This window comes from Ovis aries, chromosome 25 (genome assembly GCF_016772045.2).
Source record: "Ovis aries strain OAR_USU_Benz2616 breed Rambouillet chromosome 25, ARS-UI_Ramb_v3.0, whole genome shotgun sequence".
NCBI lineage: Eukaryota > Metazoa > Chordata > Mammalia > Artiodactyla > Bovidae > Ovis > Ovis aries.
The window spans coordinates 44,559,136-44,579,175 of record NC_056078.1 but is presented as its reverse complement, the minus strand read 5'-3'; the positions used below and the strand labels follow the sequence as shown (position 1 = coordinate 44,579,175).

Genomic DNA, 20,040 nt, shown 5'->3' with positions numbered 1-20,040 from the left:
CCACCAGGACTGCAGATCCCATGAGGAGAAAAGCCAAGAAAGAGCAGATCCTAGATTCGCACAACTGATAGCACAAAGTAGCCCTTGTGTTCTGCAAGCCTCCCTTCAGACTGTGCCAGCTTGTTTGAACTGGAGAGGAGAGATGAGCTGGGCTACGGCAAGGGGCAAATTTGCCCAGGACATTACACTTTTGAGGGTTTGAGAGAGCATAGTATGGGGGAAAGATATACCACCTCCCACTAAGAAAATGTTATCTCAGACATTCTTAAAAGCCTTTGATTCTGATTCTCCACTCTTGCCAGTTCCTGAGGAGGCCTCACAACATGCCCCTTATCACATGGGGCATTGAGAGCTGTGTGTGCTTCCTTCATCCTCACTTTGCAGACACAGGAAACGAGTGAAGGAAAGAGCTTCCCTGATTACTTGTTTCTGCCTAGCTCGAAAGATGAAGAAAACTCAGCCCCAGAGGATGAATGTCTGGGTCATCCTATTCTTAGCAGCCTAGCCAGTAGTCAGATTTTCAGACACAGTTAAGTCAAACTTAGTTTCTATCAGAAGACTGAGAAACTACTGCCAAGGTAGTTAAGGACCAAAAGATGTTCTGCAGGAGGACATTCCACCTAGCTGGTGTATGGAGCGCATAGGTAAGAGAGCCAGGACATGCAGGGCGGATCAGACCTCTTGTGGTCTCTTCTGTCTCCTCCAGCCCCACTCTTGCTCTCTGCATGTAGTGTCCTTGATCCTACAGAAAATAGTGAGTTATTCTTTCCCTCCTTCGCTTAGTGTCTTATATGAGACTTTTTAGCATTAGTAAGTTAGAATGGAAATACAGAAATAGATGAACACCAACTTCAAGGATAATATACATCATATTATCAGTAATCAGGAACACATCAGTACCAGGATGAAGTAATATGAAGAGACATGCAGGTTCTATGCTGTTACTATTCTGTGCTATTGTTGACCCAGTTTGTCTGCATTTTCTCATAGTCATAGCAAAAATGCAAATGTTGCTACATGCTTTGTGTTGGCCCTTAAAGAAATCATCATGCTAATTCCTCATGAGACGGTAAGAATCCTAAAAAACAAGTTTCTTTCCTAATCTTCCTGTAGGTATTACAGTAACTAATCTTCCAGTGACTATGGGAAATGGGTGCAACCAGCTGCCTGCAATTGCTCCTCAGGGAAGCAGCACTTTGTGCTGAAGGAGGATTCCGTTAGTTCACGTTTCTAGGGGATGCAAGACTGTGGCCTTGCAGACCTCTTTGGCTTTGGTATGTAGGCAATGTTGGCTCCTAAAATAAGTTGGAATGGGTTTATTCCTAGAAGAGTTCATATAGAATTGTTACTATGTCTTCCAGAAATGTTTGGTAGAATTCACTTGTACCATCTGGCCTGTGGAAGGTTGTTGGTTTAATAGGGCTATTCAGTTTTCTCTTTCTTCTTGAGTGAGTTTTGGTAGTTTGTACCTTTCAACAACTTTTTCTATTTCAACTAAGTTGTTGGATTTATTGGCATAATTAATAAAATTTTATGCTACTTTAGCCACACCCCGCACATTGTTGTGATTCAAAATATTTTCAGATTTTCATTGTTATTTTCTCTTTATCCCATGGCTTATTTAGGAGTCATTAACTTAAACGTTTGGTGACTCTCTATCTGTTACAATTTCTCATTAAGTTCTATTCTGGTCAGAGTGTATCGTGTACGATTTCCATTCTTTTAAACTGTTTGCAGCTTTTTTTTTTTGCCCATAACATGTGCACTTGGGAAGAATGTGTATTACGCTGCTGTTGGAGTATTCTATAAATGTTAGTCAACTTCGCTGATAATCTTATATATCCTAACTGATTTTCTGTCCATTTGTGCTATCAATTACCCAGGTGTTGAGACTGGTAATTTGCCTACAGCTATTTCCATTTTGTTTTTATTTCATGCATTTTGAAGCTCTGTTATAATGTATGGAGCTAGAAGACAACTGTTTTTCTGTTGGACTCACAAAAGTAGAATGCAGGTCTGTCCCTAAGGGCCATTTGATTTCTACAGAGAAGAAATTTCTCATCTTTTGCTGGAGGGTAGGTCCCTGGTTGACAGTGCACATGGGTTAGGGGAGGAGGACGTGCTCTCCCTGGCTGTGCTTGGTCTCTGTTGCTGCAGTCTTTCTCTAGCTGCGGCACACGGGCTTCTCATCGTGGTGGCTTTTCTTGCTGCAGGGCATAGGCTTGAGAGAGAATGGACTTCAGTAGTTGCGGTATACGTGCTTAACTGCCCCTCAGCATGTGGAGTCTTCCCAGACCAGGGATCAAACCCTGTCCCCTGCATTGGTGGGCAGATTCTTAACCACTGGATCACCAGGGAAGTACCATTTCTTTTTATCCCCTAACTCTGGCTGTTAGTGGTTTAAAAGATTATAATTTAGAAGTGTAACTGCAAGTAGTGATCATATATTCACCAGTATTTTGACCTTAACATCTTAATCCATATAGAAAGTAAACAGCACCTACTGAGTAGGTAAGAATTTTAAGAATTTAAATCTGTAACCTAGATTCCTTGCCAAATTTGTGATGGAATTATCAATTGAATACAATTATTGAGATTTTCCAAAGGTCTTTGTTCAGGTACCAGTAAAGGATCAATCTTAGGACGACCCTTGAATTCTGAAAAAGAACCATTTTGCAACACATCTTGTTTTTGTTTTTTTTCATTTTCACATGTCTGAAGTTGGGATATCTTAAAAATTAGCAAAGCGCTTTCTCTCTGTCAATCTATGGCATCTTTGGGACTTCATGAATGTGAGACATGCCCTGTTCTTCCTGCATTTTCTTTTTAAATAACTGTGTTTATTTCGGCTGTGCTGGGTCTCTGTTGCCGTGTGGGCTTTCCTCTAGTTGCAGTGAGTAGAGGCTACTCTTTAGTTGTAGTTCGAAGGGTCCTCATTTGCTGTGGCTTCTCTTGTTGCAGAACACAGGCAATAGTGCCTGCGGGCTCAGTAGCTGGGGCTCAGTAGCTGGGGCTTCAGGAGCTGGGGCTCAGTAGCTGGGGCTTCAGCAGCTGGGACTCAGTAGCTGGGGCTTCAGCAGCTGGGGCTCAGTAGCTGGGGCTTCAGCAGCTGGGGCTCAGCAGCTGGGACTCAGTAGCTGGGGCTCAGTAGCTGGGGCTTCAGTAGCTGGGACTCAGCAGCTGGGGCTTCAGCAGCTGGGGCTCAGTAGCTGGGGCTCCTGGGCTCTATAGAGCTCCTGGGCTCAGTTGCTTCCAGCCATGTGGGATGTTTTCAGATCAGGGATTGAATTTATGTCTCCTGCATTGGCAGGTGGATTCTCTACCACTGAGCATCAGGAAGGCTCCCTTTCCTGCATTTTCATGCACAAGTTCCTTTTTCTGACTTTCTCTCCAAACTTCCTTACCACAGTCAGCAAAATGCTTCCCATGGACTCTGACCACATTTCAATTGTACTAAGAAAACTAATGCTTAAAAGAGAACAATAAAAGCTAAACAGAGTTAAAGACATTGCTAAATTAAGGTATGTATAAAAGGAGACTTGGAAAACAGGCTAGTTTATAAACATCTGAGACTTGGACTTTAGATCTGCTCTCTGGACTCACGGCACATGGATTCTCATGCTCATGCTTGGCTCTAAGTCCCAAACAGATTACATATATCAGCCAATTGGAAGACATATGTGAGAAACAAGAGTCAAGTCCAGAAGAGATGTTCACATATAATCTTATGAGGCCAGGAGGAACTGGGAGGGACTCATAATTCTAGCGCTCACCAAAGCAGAATCACATCAGTTGTGATGCCATCTTATGGTACCCAGACTAGTGAGGGTTTTATGCAATGCCAAAGTGCAGATGCTCAGTGACTACCCTAATCATTCCATGTGGGCACCTCTGAGTTGGAGTCAAATATTCTGGGACTGCCTCTTGAAGTATCAATCTGTCACCTTCCTCCATTTCTTATTGGACATTAGCTACATTTCCTCTAAATTTAACATGCCACTTTCCTGTTATCCATGTCCAGTTAACTGCTTCAGGTTACCTTTGATCAGGATGTACCAGTTATAACCCCACCTCCTCAAGGTAATAAATATTGCATCTCTATTTCCCCCACCACTGTTTCATGTATGGATACCAGTCACTGGTGAATAACTATCGATGACTAGGGAGCCTCAAGCACCAGCTGGGGAATCAGTCATTGTTTAGAAAATCAGGGTTGCAATTCGCTTATTCTGCTCTACTTATGTATTCACTAAAAAACAATTTTCTCTCAACTATTTTACAAGTTTCTTGTTTTAACTTCTAGGAGATGATCCTTAACCCTCTGAGGTGTCCTAGCACCACACCCCAATTGAATTATGTGAGATAGAGTGCATATTTTAAGCCTTGTCATCTCAAAACATACTCTCCAAGCCTTCCTCAAGTTCCAGAGTGTAAATTTAATCAGAGAAGAGAGCAAATGCAGAAAGAAAGGAAAAAAGCCAAGCAAAACAATAATAGTTTAGCCATTAAGTGAAGCAAGGACCTGTAATCCCTCTAGAATACAGACAATACTCTGAGCCATGTCCTCGGAGCTGTTTCGCAGACGCTGAAACTGCCACCAGATGCAAGAAGTTGACCGTTTGCTGCCCATAAGCAAGCAGACCCCAGATGGCTTAGAAACTGAAGGTTGATGATATTGACTCCTAATTGCCTCACCATCAGCCAATGAGAAGAATGTCCGTGAGCTGATCATGCACCCCACAGTCCCCTGTTCCTCACCTTATGTTTCTCTGAAAGCCATCAGTTTGGGTCTGATGAGCACCAGCCGCTTGGACTCCTTTGGTGCCCTGCGATAAACGGTGCACTTCCTCTACAACCCGGTGTCAGCAGATTGGCTTTACTCTGCTCGGCCCAGAAGACCCAAGTGTGGCTCAATAACAGTGTTGCAAAAGCAAATGACTTTTGGGGGTTATAGCAAATGTTAAAACATATTGTGCAATCATAATTTAAAGAGGGCTACTTGGGGCAGGAAGGGAAATATGAAAAACACAAGGCACAGGATTTGAAGAGAAAGCCAAAGTCCCAGATTCTCAGAGAGTGTGAACAAAGAAAACGTGTTCTGCTTAGACAAATGTAAGGTTCTTGCACTTAGAAATGCTGGGTAGGATATGCGGCTCTAGTAACACTGGCTGAATGGCAAAGCACAGACGTTTTCACTCTACCCATCTGAGCAAGAACAACAATCAATTCACTGTGTAGCATAACAAAGTGCCTGGTACTTAAATCCCTTGAGTGAATGACTTTCAGTGAGGCGACATATCTGAATAACTCTTACTATATCCTGAGAATGTGAAAGTAAGAGTAATGTTAGAAATATTGAAGTCTTTGGAGTGACAGCATGTGATTGAAGACCTCACTTAGTGGGGGTCTTTCCTGTGGACCCGCTGGTGGATGTGGAGGTTGGAGCTCTGGCTGAAGCCCTTCCCACATTTGTTGCACTCATAGGGCTTCTCCCCAGTGTGGACTCTCTGGTGGATGAGGAGTTTGGAGCTCTGGCTGAAGCCCTTCCCGCACTTGCCACAGTGATAGGGCTTCTCCCCAGTGTGGACTCTCAGGTGGATGCGGAGGTCTGAGCTCTGGCTGAAGCCCTTCCCGCACTCGTAGCACTGGTACGGCTTCTCCCCCGTGTGTGAACAGCGGTGGATGTGCAGGTTGGAGCTCTGGCTGAAGCCCTTCCCGCACTCCCCGCACTTGTAGGGCCTCTCCCCCGTGTGGATGCGCTGGTGGATGTGCAGGTTGGAGCGCTGGCTGAAGCTCATCCCACACTCCCCACACTCGTAGGGCTTCTCGCCAGTGTGCACGCGCTGGTGGATGTGCAGCTTGGAGCTCTGAGTAAAGCCCTTCCCGCACTTGTCGCATTTATGAGGCTTCTCCCCTGTGTGGACTGAGTGATGGATGAGCAGACTCGAGCTCCTGGTGAAGCCCTTCCCGCACTTGTCGCACTTGTAAGGCTTCTCATCGGCATGGACCTCACGGTGGATGAGCAGACTCGAGCTCCTCGTGAAGCCCTTTCCGCACTGATCGCACCTGTAGGGCTTTTCTTCCGTGTGCTCCCTCTGATGCAGGACCAGCTCTGAGCGCTCACTGAAGTCCCTACCACACTGGCTACATCTGTATACTTTCTCTGAAGGGCGGATTTTCTCACCAGGGTGACCACCTGGGCTGGCGGCACATGTTTTCCCACAGTCTTGATGGCTACAGGGCTTCTCCTCTGCATGAGCTCTCTGATGACGATGACTGGCCACCCGGGATTTCCAACCGCTAGTGTCTTTGTGGTCACAGCCAAAGGGCTCCAGGGACTCTTCCCCCTGGCCAATATGCCAGACTGTCTCTGCTCTGAACGGTGGCGAGACCACCTCTTTTACGTCATCCACGAGTCTACCGTGAGGGCTCTCTGAACAATGCTCAACGGGAGGACTTCTTCCCCCTGTCAGTTTCCTCTCAGTGCTTTCTTCAGTTAGACTTTTGCTTTCCTGAGGATCCTGGGGCTCATTCTTACAGAATGAGGAGTCCTGGGTGGCCATCTGGATCGGGACTTTCAAACATGAATATTCTTCACTCTCCATGTTTTTTTAAATTATCACTCTGAAGAGTCACCACACTGCTTGTGGTTCCTGGAAATATGAGAAGATACTTTTCTCCACTTCTGACAAGTAGAAACATCCAGTTCAGGGTTACTTACACCTCCCTGTGAATATTCACAATTTAATTCTGACTCCTCGTTACTGTACTAAGCCACTTCTTCCAAAATTTGCCAGCAGGAAAGCTCTTGAGGTAATAGATAACGTAAGGACTTTATCTTCATTTTCCACAAAATTTTCATTCAAGTCTCCTAGGAAACAAAGGGAATTCAGTGACAACAAACAAAATTTCAAGATTTCAGAGCTGCCTAAGGTAACTAGCAGAAAGTTCAGTCTTGTCCTTATCCTCATGTCCTTTGGGTTAGTGTCAGGAAGGGAGAGGGCTTGGGTATGCAGGACAGAAATCTTGTCTCTGCTTTTAAGTACTGCCAATGAAAGCACATGCACATTGCTTGTCATCCCACATTCTTGTCATCCCACACTCTTGTCATCCCACAATTAACATTTCATTCCATTTCACCAGTTAAGTGTCAGTTAAAATAAAATAAAACGAAGTACTTGACTTTAATAAGTGCTTGGGATACAAAAAGGAAATACAGATCCTTTTGCTTGATAAACTGGAATCTACTGGGAAGAAAGACAGGCCAACAACAACGCCATGTAAGTGCTACTATACAGATACATGCACGGCTAGTCACGGGGGCACGGGGGGCGGGGGGCAGCTGACTCAGACCTTGGGGGAGATTTCTGGGAGCAAACGTAAGGGAAAAAAAGTGGAATGTGGAGGGAGGATGTGACATGTTCTGGAAAAGATAAGCAGTTTCTTGTGAAGGAAATAAAACAGGTAACAGTGGTAAAGACTATGCCTGGAGAGGAAGACAAGAGCCAGAACAAAGGGCTTGGTGTGTAGTTAGAGATCCCCTCAGAGATGTAAAGCTATTAAGGATTACAGTTGTGAGTGAAATGACGGACTCTATGATTATAAATACCATCATAAATGAGCATGACTTTAAGGTAGAGAGAGAGCTGCTATAGCAAATCAGAAGAGTGATGAGGAGGATGGTTATGGACAGAAAGGGAGAGATTTGTTCTGAATCACATGATGACTGACTAAACTCAAAAGGGAAAGAAGGCCCCAAGCATGACTCAAGTCCCTTGAATAAGTGACTAGGTATGGGTTACTATATCATAAGACACGGGATCTTAATCTCCAAGGCTAGAGTAGGGAAGGGGACAGAAAACAGACTTGGAATCTGACTCTTTAAATTTGTGATGCTGGTGGAATATTCTGTTCAGTAAGTGAAACATGTGGGTCTGGAGCTCCTGGGAGAGAACTGTGCTAGGAATATAGATTTTAGACTTACTACAGATGGTCCCTGACTTACAATGGCTTCACTTACAAACTTTCGACTTTATGGGGGTGTGACAGTGATATGCCTTTGAATTTCGGATTTTCCTGGGCTAGCAAGATGCTGGACAAACCTCCTCATGATGCTGAGCAAAGGCAGCAGCTGCAGCTCCAACAGTGTGCTTACAACCCTTGTCTTCCCCTTTCAGGACAGTGCGCAACGAACTGCCCGAGATACTCAACACTCGTATAAAACAGGCTCTGTGTTAGATGATTTTGCCCAACTGCAGGCCAGTGTAAATGTTTTGAGCATAATTAAGGCAGTTAGGCTAAGCTGTGATGATCAGTAGATCAGGTGTATTAAAGGCATTTTTGACTTAAAAGTGTTTTTCAATTTACAATGAGTCTATGGGGATATAACCCAACTATAAGTTAATGAAGATCTGTAGTATGTATGTTAGTGAAAACAATTAGGGTAAAGATCCTTATATTACACTGAAATGACCAAAATAAGAAAATCCACAATGGTCTTGGAAAAAAAAGAAAGACTGCCATTACTAGAATAAAATTGCTAGGGAACTTCTTGTGATAAAGTGCAGACGGATGAGGTCTGATGGGGAAACAAACAAAAAACAAACGCACAGCTCAAGTTATGTACAGAAAAAGGCTCCTGAAGAAGCAGGAGAACGTCCCAAGAAGTCCGAGAAATTAAACTCCAAGCTCAGAATCAACTATTCTGAACTAAGAGAGGTTTACTCCAGAAAGAGGTTTTTTCTATCACATCAGGCATTTCTAATGTCTTGACTAGTTGTTGCCATTAGCAGAGCCACTGTCCCAACTACCCTCTTCCCCACAAAAAAATGAAAAACTAGGAGGTTAAGGGGAGTGGCCCCTTATAAAGCTTCAAAAACAAACTGTTCGCAAAGAAGAACTCCTAATAGTATGATTTGGGCTGAAGACAGCAGCATCAGTTGAGGTAATGGCAAACCTGCACAATGACAGGGCTGAGGTACAAAGAGAAGCAACCAACGCCGCATGTGCCCAGGATAAAGCCGCAAGCTAATCTGCGAGGTGGAATTTCTGACAAGGACATCCCAGAGCTGGAAACTGAAGCAGGGCATGTCCCAGATAACATCCTGGCCTTAAGAGGCGATCTCAAAAAAAGGGTCTACATCGTAACTCACCATCTGGATTCTTATTAGATTCATGGCAAGCCCAGTCAGCAGAGGTGTCCCCTGTAAGCTGAATATACACGCACCAAGGAAGGGCTGAGCATCCGCTGAGGGCGGTGCACTCCACTGTCATGTTGTGAACAGAAGACTTTTGGAAAAAAAGAGACAAGAGACATAAGGAAACAAACAAGAAAGACAGAAACTCACATCAATAAAGAGAGGCACAAACTCAGGAAACAGTAAACAGAGGTAACAGAATTTAAAAGGTTCAAAATGAAAATCCCAGAGAAATCTGAGGGGATATCACATCTAAAAAAACTACGATCTAGTACTAAAACATAAACACATTGCTATAAAGAATAATTAGAATTTTTCCAAATTAATAAAAAGATTGAAAACAATGATAATCATAATATTTGAGACTTATTCAGACACCGAGTTCTGTCTGTCTCTTTAAAACCCAAGGACTGCAGCATGCCAGGCTTCCCTGTCCTTCACTATCTCCCAGAGTTTGCTTAAACTCATGTCCATTGAGTTGGTGATGCCATCCGACATTTAACATTTACTGTCCTCAATTGGAGCACTCAGAAAGCAGATGCATGATCCTACGTGAGAAAAACTATTAGGACACTCATTCTACACTGGAAGAACCAAGGTTAAAATGATCAAGTAATTTGTGTCATAGCTACTGTCAGGCAGTCTGATTTTAAGGTCTGCAATCTAGACGGGTTGAATAGCTAAATGAATATCCACCTAAAATGAAGACTGAGGGGTACTCAAGGAATGCAGAGCAAAGGCAGACAGACGGAATGATGAAAGCCTGTCTTGTGCGAGTTCGATGAATACCGTGGAGGTAGAATGCAGAGAAAGAAATGATCAAAGAATTAGCAGGGGGAAAAAAATTCTTAGAATTCAGGAGTCAGGGCTCACTAAATGTTAAAAATTGTGAAACCTCAGGACTTCAACGAAACAAACAAACAAAAAAAAACGCAAAGAAATAAAAACCCAGAAAATGCTAAAAGCATCTAGACAGAAAAGCCAAGTTATGTGCAAATACAAATGAGAATTATATTGACATCGAACTACAGAACAGCAGTATTGTATACCGGAAGATAAATGAGCAATATCTTCTAATTTAGGAAGTAAACTGACTGTAAAATTAGCCTTCTATCTCATACCCAAGTCAATCAGTAGACTGGCTAGACACTTTTTCAGGTTAGAAAGGATTTTAAAAATTACTGAAACAATTATTCAACAGTGTACTATAGTAAAAGTTTTTAAATTAAGAAAAAGATGACATATAAGAAATAGCAGTGAGCATTAAGAAATCAATAAAATAGACAAGCTGAATCAACTGTTGATATATAACAGAAAACAGTAGTTAACCAAATCAACCAAAATGCTCTAGAAACAGAGTGGAAAGGGAAAAACCTCAAATTAAATATATTTTGAAAAGCAAAAATTAGTTGTAGGAAAGGGAATAAAACAAAAAAAGGAACTGTAATCTATGTATACTATTTGACTCTGCAGGAACAAGAGTTATGAAATCAAAGCAATGTAAGTATTAACCACTGATGTGACTCTGACATAAACTCTCGGGATGATGGGCATGTTAGGGGAAATAATGAAGTCAATAAAATATCAAATATTGATAAGCTGAAAAAATAGCAGTATATCATAATATAATAAATTAAAACTACCTGTTAACACTGGTTAAAAACCCAAAGCCTGCTGACACATGTTGCTTGTGAATGTAAATTGGTATCACCCCTCAAGAAGGATATTTTAACAATTATGTCTCAAAATCACAAATATATGCACGCAGTAGTCCAGCTCGGGGGTTTTATTCTTCAGATTTCTTGGCACAGCTGTGAGTGCTACTTGCACAAATTTATTCCCTGCAGACAGCTTGTGACAGCAAATGATCAGAACTCTAAGTATAGAGCCTACCTTTACTTTTGCCTCTCTGCAAACCAGTCTCTGTCAAGCAGTCCCAGTGATACGGGTGAATCAGTTCATACCATTTTGCTGTCCCAGCGGCTTCCCACTGAACGCAACACAAAGTCACATTTTTTTTACCGATGCCTTTAATGCCACGAGTGAATCACCCCTGCTCTAATCTTCCCAAATGCTTCCTATATTCTAGCCACACGCCTTCTTTTAGGTGTCTGGGTCTTCTTGTGAAGTCTTCTCGTGCCTATTCTTCCCCTGCCCGGTCACCTGTTTAATACCCATTAATGCTTTAGGTCTCAGTTTAAACATCACTTCAGAGGCTTTCCTTGGACCTCTCAACAATACATTTATCACTCTCATCCCATCCCATGCCCTCATTCTCTCAGAACACAATTCTCCATCCGTCACAGGACTTAATGAATTCATAGTAACACACTGTGTTTACTATAACGTCTCTTTTACAAGACTATAAGACATATTTCTTTGAAACCCTACAGCAGTCAGTTTTTAAATCTTGATTCCCTGGTGGCTCAAACTGTAAAGAATCTGCCTGCAATGTGGGAGATCTGCATTCTTTCCCTGGGTCGGGAAGATCCACTGGAGAAGGGAATGGCAACCCACTCCAGTATTCTTGCCTGGAGAAGTCCATGGGCAGAGGCACCTGGAGAGCTATAGTGCATGGGGTTTCAAAGAGTCGGACACAGCTGACTCACACACACACACATGTACATAAAGCAGTGGGGTATTAAACACATTGCTTTCCCTCCAGAAACCAAAGAAAATAAATCAGACTTGCAGATCTAATGGTTAAAAGAAAAGTATGCAAAAAGATATGTAATCAGGTATGAGCCTGTGCGAAGAGTTGACTTATTGGAAAAGACTGATGCTGGGAGGGACTGGGGGCAGGAGGAGAGGGGACAACAGAGGATGAGATGGCTGGATGGCATCACGGACTCGACGGACGTGAGTTTGAGTGAACTCCAGGAGTTGGTGATGAACAGGGAGGCCTGGCATGCTGCGATTCATGGGGTCGCAAAGAGTCGGACACAACTGAGTGATTGAACTGAATTGAACTGATGAGCCTGTGAGATATAAATTCCGAGAAAAGAAAGTTCCGAGAAAAGAAGGAGGTTGAGGACTTCCCTGTTTGGTACAGTGGATATGAATTTGCCTCCCAATGCAGGTGATACAAGTTTGATCCCTGGTCCAGGAAGATCCCACATGCCACGGAGCCACTAAGCCACGCACCACAACTGATGAGCCCATGTGCCTCAACTACTGACGGCCACGTGCTCTGGGGCCTGTGCTCCACAACAAGAGATGCCACGGCAACGGGAAGCCTACTGACCGCAACTAGAGAAAAGCTGACACACAGCAGTGAAGACCCAGCACAGCCAGAGATAGATAAAATTAACAAAAACAAGAAGAAGGAAACGAGAAGGAGATTGAATGGGGGGGTGGTCAAAGATCTCACACAGGTAAATTACTTCAAATAAAATCTTAACAGACAGAATTCACGAGAAACCAGAGCATGGCAATCAAGGGCCCCAGAGCAAGGAAGCATGGAGGACCTCAGGAAAACAGGCTCAGCTGGAAAGGAGGGCGACCGCGGGGCAGCAGCGAATAATGCTCTGTGGTAAAGGTAGAGCTTGAAAGGCTCGGAAAGCGAGGGGGTAGTTTAGAGGCTCTAGACCAGCAACTAAAGGTAACGAGCATGGAGAGTTTTCCATTATACTATAATCCTCAGCTTGCTCCAACTGAGAGAACACATCTGAGACACACAGGTGTGGGTGACTGTGTGGAAAAAAAAAAAGCAGTCTCAAACTCTGGCTCATAAAGGATGGACCACGTACGGTTTCTCGGACAATTCTCCGAGTAAGGCTACCATTCTCCAGCTCTCACCAAGGAAAGTTCTTTAGGGCTCTCCAGGTGGCCCAGTGGTGAGGAACTCACCTGCCAGTGCAGGGGATGCCAGAGACCTGGGCTCGACCCCTGGGTCAGGAAGACCCCCTGGGGCAGGAAATGGAAACCCACTCCAGCATTCTCGCCTGGAAAATTCCACGGACAGAGGAGCCTGGCGAGCTACAGTCCATGGGGTCACACAAAGCTGGAAATGACTGAGCATATACACACAAAGTTCTTTAGCTGCTTAGAATAATCAAAAACATCCTTTTCTGCCAAAAAAGAATTAAGAAAGTGATTCCTCAACTATAGCTCCTGGGGCTCCCAGCACTGGTGCTCAAGTTCATGTTCTTACCCACTGAGGCCAAGTGGCTGTAGTTCTCCAGCATTACAGCTCTGTGCAGCTTCCTCTCAACAGAGTCCAGCAACCCCACTCTTTCCTGGTGAAGTCCACAGAGGCATCCTTGAATGCTACTGGTTCCTAAAACAGTAAGCACATTCCTCCTCAACTGACAACCATTGGAACAAATGCCCCAGAAGGAAGGTGAGGTTGGGAGCACTCAAGAGGGGAGAAGGATACAGGGGGGTGTGCAGTTCAGGCTGATCTCAGTCTAGTTTGGATGGAGCCTCTCCTTCCTCATTTCCTTGCTGAGCTGTCCTTGTGCCCCATTCCTACTATTATCCTGATAACCTTAACACTCAGAAGAACGATTTACCCAACACGCTAACCCCACATTTCTTAATCTCTTCAATGCCAATGATCTTTGCCTCATTTCAAACTCAGGAACCACAATTAGGGCCATTTCACTATTTGGATCACTCTGTTTTTGAAATATTATCTCAAAATTCACACCTTAAACACATCATCCTATTTTTCTTCTCTTCTTCCTCCCTCACATCTATTTTACCAAGATCATCATCCTTTCAGTTTAGTTCAGTTGCTCAGTCGTGTCCGACTCTTTGCGACCCCATGAATCACAGCACGCCAGGCCTCCTTGTCCATCACCATCTCCTGGAGTTTACTCAGACTCACGTCCATCGAGTCCGTGATGCCATCCAGCCATCTCATACTTGGTCGTCCCCTTCTCCTCCTGCCCCCAATCCCTCCCAGCATCAAAGTCTTTTCCAATGAGTCAACTCTTCACATGAGGTGGCCAAAGTACTGGAGCTTCAGCTTTAGCATCATTCCTTCCAAAGAAATCCCAGGGCTGATCTCCTTCAGAATGGACTGGTTGGATCTCCTTGCAGTCCAAGGGACCCTCGAGAGTCTTCTCCAACACCACAGTTCAAAAGCATCAATTCTTCGGCGCTCAGCCTTCTTCACAGTCCAGCTCTCACATCCATACATGACCACTGGAAAAACCATAGCCTTGACTAGACGGACCTTTGTCGGCAAAGTAATGTCTCTGCTTTTGAATATGCTATCTATGTCGGTCATAACTTTTCTTCCAAGGAGTAAGCATCTTTTAATTTCATGGCTGCAGTCACCATCTGCAGTGACTTTGGAGCCCAAAAAAATAAAGTCTGACACTGTTTCCACTGTTTCTCCATCTATTTCCCATGGAGTGATGGGACCGGATGCCATGATCTTCGTTTCCTGAATGTTGAGCTTTAAGCCAACTTTTTCACTCTCCTCTTTCCCTTTCATCAAGAGGCTTTTGAGCTCCTCCTCACTTTCTGCCATGAGGGTGGCGTCATCTGCATATCTGAGGTGATTGATATTTCTCCCGGCAGTCTGGACTCCAGCCTGTGCTTTGACCCTTCCTGTCTCCTCTCAGCCAAAGGGCACTTCTGGTATCAGTTTCTCCCCTAGTCTTCTAAATCATATGCCCTTTCTTGTTCTAAACTAAGTAGTTGAACATTCCTAGAAAAAATAAAATAGCACATTTACCCACAACCATAAAACACTCTCCTTAGGTATTCCCGAACATTTATCTCTAGTCCTAACCTTTCTTCTCAATTCCAGGCTCCAATTTCCCACCTACATCTACACTTGGATGTCTAAAAGGCACTTAAAACCTATCAAGCCCCAACAGAATTTTTTTTTTTTAAGCTTTTGGCTGTGCCGCATAGCATGTGGGATCTTAGTTCCCTGACATGGGACCAAACCCATGCCCCTGCTTTGGCAGTTCAGAGTCTTAACCACTGGACCACCAGGTAAGTCACCCCAACAGAATTCTTGCTCCCACAATCTCCATCAGTGTCTGCTCTTCCGTTGTTGTCCCCCAAGTGCCACACAACCTACTAAACTGCTCGAGCCCCAATCCCAGAAGTGCTTCTGATTTTCTTCTCACTTCCTCACATTTTATTCATCACCAAGTCATGTCAACTCTGCCTTTAAAACATCTCTGAAGCCACCCACTTCTTTCCAGCTTGCACTATTATCATTATAGGTCCCAGCTGTCATTAACTTTCCACCTACACCAACCTCCTAAATCTGTCCTCCCCCACATGATGAATCTTCCTCACAGCAGAGAAGGTGATCTTTTAAAACACGTACCACGCCAGGCATGAAACTCTCCAAAGGCTTTTCCACGCACATGGAATAAAATCCAGACTCTTCATTCTGGCCTGCAAGGCTTCACAGCCTGGGGTCCTGTCGATTCTTCAAGCTCAGCCTGCATCCTTCCCCCCTTACATTTCACCTGGCTTCTGTGACCACACTCAACTAATCTTTAAGTCCTCAGCAAACAGCACACCTGACTCAAAATCTAAATGGAAAATATTTATTTATAAATTCACAATTTAAAATCATGAAATGATACAAGTAAAAGAGAAATCTCGAGCTCATCCAACTCGGCACTCAATTTACAGATGAGAAAACTAAGGTTCATAACTGCGAAGTGACTCATTCAAAGTCACAGAGGAAGAGAAGGGTTAAATGGGACTCCTACCTTTCAGCAGACTCAAGGACAATGTCTGGTATACAGAAAAGAGTAAGCACTGATGGAATGAAGTCCTTTCTTTAAATTCAAAAAATGATGAACATACGCCAGGATCTCAAAATGTCACCATTCTAGCAATCCCCAACTTCATCACAGTGCATAATCATTAGGGAAGAGATGGAAGGAAAACAAAAAAAGAGCACAGGTTCTTACTTATGTTAATCTTTGCTGAAGTTCTCAATTATATTCAAGGCACAAAGATATTATGCTTTCAATACTTTGAGGCAGCTTACTGTCCTCTAAACAAACTGATTTTTATAAGAACTCATGGTACCTTTCTATGGATGTGGATGTGAGGATGGTTTTTGCCAACCAAAAGATGGTCTTGCTGGCGGTGCTGTTAAGAATTAGTTCGTTTTCCACCACCCCCCCCCCTTAAAATCCAGCCTGTATGCCTGAAACACAGTAAATCAACTATACTTATTTTTTTTTAAATCATCTAATAAAAAAAAAAACCCAGCCTGATATTTTATTCAAATAACTCCTGGTGTGATGACCTGTTTAGTTACAGAGAAGAAACAGCATGAAGTTAGAAAACATGGGGTTGACTTCTGACTTTGCTGTTCTCTGCAATAAAATACATGGTACTTCCCTTCTGCTCCCTCAGAATTAGAGCTCTCCTCTGTAAGATGATGGCACCAAGGCAGAGAGTTAAGAGGGGCTACCCTGGTGGCTGGCTAACCCCTTCCTTTTCAAACTTTCTATGACACTAAGTGTCAGTCTTGAGGTAGCTTTCTAGAAGGGGTTTTGTGCAGACAAATGACAAGTGTTTTTTAAAAGCCTACATGGTAATTCAACAATTCACTGTACCAATTAAAACGCAGGTACGGCGATAAAGGGAGCAAAGCAAGCAGAACACAAAAGACGAGCAGCCCATCCCGTCTGCCTTAGTGACGCTCACATCAAGTATGCAGAGAAACGCTTCACAATAAATGCAATGAATCTTTGGGTTGTACAAAGACCAAAGAGATGAAAAAGGAGTGAAATTTTCCTTTCAGGCGGTCTAGGGGAATGTTGCTTAGGAACGTTTACCTCTTAAAGAACACCCCGGATTTCTGGCAGTGACATGGTACTTACTGAGCTGTTATGTAACACGTTTTCTCATGTCTTTAACTCAAGTTTAATAAATGATTACTATTAATGCACACACCTTTCCCCACACACAGCACATGCTCGTGAAGACAAGCACCGCAGTTTACAATTCTATTTGCTTTCCCCTGACCACTTAGCAGTAGATTGAGCGTGTAATAGCTGTGGATGACTTTCACTGTGAGTGAAATGTCTGGCAGGAAAAGGCATGCTTCCAGAGACTGGACCAAACATGCTGTGTGAAGCTTTCCAATAAAAGAGCACAGCCCAGTCCCCTGGGGAGTGAGTCAAACTCAAGGGGGCAGGGTAGTTCAGTGAAAACAGGGGTAGAATTTAAAGTCAGCAAACTGTGCAGACCCTGGTGACATCATTTGATAGCTATATGCTCTTAGTATCTTAATGTTCCTATACTCACATTTATAAACACTATATGTCTCACGCTGAAGTCTGACAAAGTGAAAAAAAAAAAAAAAAACCAGAACCAAGACAGGACCTGACACCAGATACACACTCAGTTAATGCTGATGCCCTTCCCCCCAAAGAAAGGCTATTTCCATCCTCAGAGAAGAGAAAGCCCAACTCACCTGGAACTTGGTAAGTTTCTCCTTTCAGGAAGGACAGATTCCTGGAAAAGTGGAGTTGAGGGAGCGAGAAAGCCGTGAAAATCAGGTCCGCTTTGCTGGACACAGCCCAGCCAGTCCAGCGAGGCTGCCGGGGAAAATGTTTTCAGGTCTGCCACCTTTACACGCCCTCTCCTGGGATGCTTCTGCCGTCTCTTCACGCTGCGCCCCCCTCACCTCTCCACGGGGCTTTGGATCAAACAGGCCAAACCTCCCTCGCAAACCCATGAAAGCAAGGAAATCCCACTGCCCCCAGCCGCTCGAAGATGTGCCTATTTCCCCAGCCTGTGCCCTAAAGTTCTAGTTAGAGCGGTAGCTCCCCGGATCAATGTGTCGCCTCTCAGAGATGTCTCGGCTGCCCGAGACGCCTGGCAGCGGCTCTGTCGGGGATGCAGGGGCTCTGACGCAATCTCTTTCCAGCGAGGACAGGACTGTGGGGACGGGAGGGTTGGTCCCTCACAGGAGCCCCTCTCGGCCCCCTAACGTCCCCCCAAAGCCTCCTTCGAATAAGGCCAGTCATCGGCGTGCAAAAGGCCGGTGTGGTCAACCGCGAGGCTCCCAGGCCGGCCAAGGCCGAAGCCCAGGCAGCGGCGAGGAGGACCCCTCGCAGCCACGGCCGGCTCAGCGCTGCGGGCGCCTGGTCTCAGCTGGCCGCCGCGAGGGCCGGGGAGCGCAGCGCCGGCCGCGGCGCGGACACACGTGCGGCCCTCGGCCGCAGCTCCGCCGGGACGCGCGCCCTCGCACGGCCACCGCCGCAGCCCGGCGCCTCCCCGGCGGCACCCCCACGACTCAGGCGCCAGGCGCCGCTCGGCCGCCGCGCGGGCTGCGCTGCTCGCCAGGCCTTTCTCACCGCTCACGCGGAAGCCGACACCTGGAGGCGCAGGATCCGCGCCTCGGCCCCGCGCCAGCGCCGAGGGCCGCGAACTACGAGTCCCAGGCAGCCGCGGGAGCGCCACGCCCGCTTCCGGCGCCGTCCCGGGGCCCCGCCGGAGGCTGCGCCGGAGGGGAGGCGCAGCTCCCGCGAGGTGCTCTTCGATTTCGCAGCTAGTTCCTTCAGGTTATCCTCACATGTGGCATTGTTTTTAAATGTCTGTCCTGTCTTTATTTTAGGAATACCCATTAACATGCTTTTCAGTTTGTTAAAGTGCTACGGGGGGAAAAGAACGGAAATATCACCAGTACTTTCTCTTTAATAACATTCTGAAATGAGTATCCCCTTCTCACCTCTGAAGTTCGTTCATTCAGCAAACATTTGAGGTCCTGCTATGTTCCAGGAACTGGCCAAGACGCTTACGCAAAAAAAAAAAAAAAAAAAAATCACCGTGGATGTTAAATTCTAGTGAGATCTCCCGCTAGAGCAGTATACGATTTTGATCTATGCGACCCTATGAATCGCAGCACTCCAGGCCTCCCTGTCCATCACCAACTCCCGGAGTTCACCCAAACTCATGACCATCGAGTCGGTGATGCCATCAAGCCATCTCATCCTCTGTCGTCTCCTTCTCCTCCTGCCCCCAACCCTTCCCAGCATCAGAGTCTTTCCCAGTGAGTCAACTCTTCGCATGAGGTGGCCAAAGTACTGGAGTTTCAGCTTCAGCATCATTCCTTTCAAAGAACACCCAGGGCTGATCTCCTTCAGAATGGACTGGTTGGATCTCCTTGCAGTCCAAGGGACTCTCAAGAGTCTTCTCCAACACCACAGCTCAAAAGCATCAATTCTTCGGCGCTCAGCCTTTTTCACAGTCCAACTCTTGAATCCATACATGACTACTGGAAAAACCATAGCCTTGACCAGATGGACCTTTTTTGGCAAAGTAACGTCTCTGCTTTTGAATATGCTATCTAGGTTGGCCATAACTTTTCTTCCAAGGAGTAAGCGTCTTTTAATTTCATGGCTGCAGTCACCATCTGCAGTGATTTTGGAGCCCAAAAAAATAAAGTCTGACACTGTTTCCACTGTTTCCCATCTATTTCCCATGAAGTGATGGGACCAGATGCCATAATCTTTGTTTTCTGAATGTTGAGCTTTCAGCCAACTTTTTCACTCTCCACTTTCACTTTCATCAAGAGGCTTTTGAGTTCCTCTTCACTTTCTGCCATAAGGGTGGTATCATCTGCATATCTGAGGTTATTGATATTTTTCCCGGCAATCTTGATTCCAGCTTGTGTTTCTTCCAGTCCAGCATTTCTCATGATGTACTCTGCATATAAGTTAAATAAGCAGGGTGACAATATACAGCCTTGACATACTCCTTTTCCTATTTGAAACTAGTCTGTTGTTCCATGTCCAGTTCGAACTGTTGCTTCCTGACCTACATATAGGTTTCTCAAGAGGCAGGTCAGGTGGTCTGGTATTCCCATCTCTTTCAGAGTTTTCCACAGTTGATTGTG

The 20,040-nt window shown here is 45.0% G+C and overlaps 1 protein-coding gene across 15 annotated transcripts; it reads right to left on the bottom strand.

Annotated features, from left to right (window-relative positions):
- Positions 1 to 4,416: 4,416 nt before the first annotated feature.
- On the bottom strand, positions 4,417 to 18,577 carry ZNF239 (zinc finger protein 239). 15 transcript variants are annotated; one of them, XM_060406781.1, is made up of 6 exons: positions 17,614 to 18,577; positions 16,215 to 16,437; positions 15,890 to 16,025; positions 13,351 to 13,476; positions 9,153 to 9,288; positions 4,417 to 6,871 (listed from the first exon to the last, which is right to left on the bottom strand). In XM_060406781.1, exon 6 carries the CDS (start codon positions 6,603 to 6,605, stop codon positions 5,397 to 5,399), a length of 1,209 nt encoding a protein of 402 aa, XP_060262764.1. In that variant the 5' UTR covers positions 6,606 to 6,871; positions 9,153 to 9,288; positions 13,351 to 13,476; positions 15,890 to 16,025; positions 16,215 to 16,437; positions 17,614 to 18,577; the 3' UTR covers positions 4,417 to 5,396. The 15 variants fall into 15 exon arrangements, with proteins under 15 accessions (XP_060262764.1, XP_060262763.1, XP_042097056.1 ...); XM_060406780.1 differs by having other exon boundaries at positions 15,890 to 16,437; XM_042241122.2 differs by lacking the exon at positions 16,215 to 16,437.
- Positions 18,578 to 20,040: the final 1,463 nt, after the last annotated feature.

Excerpts from the sequence above, each read along its gene's own strand:
- ZNF239 (XM_060406784.1), bottom strand. The coding sequence starts at position 6,605 with ATGGAGAGTGAAGAATATTCATGTTTGAAAGTCCCGATCCAGATGGCC.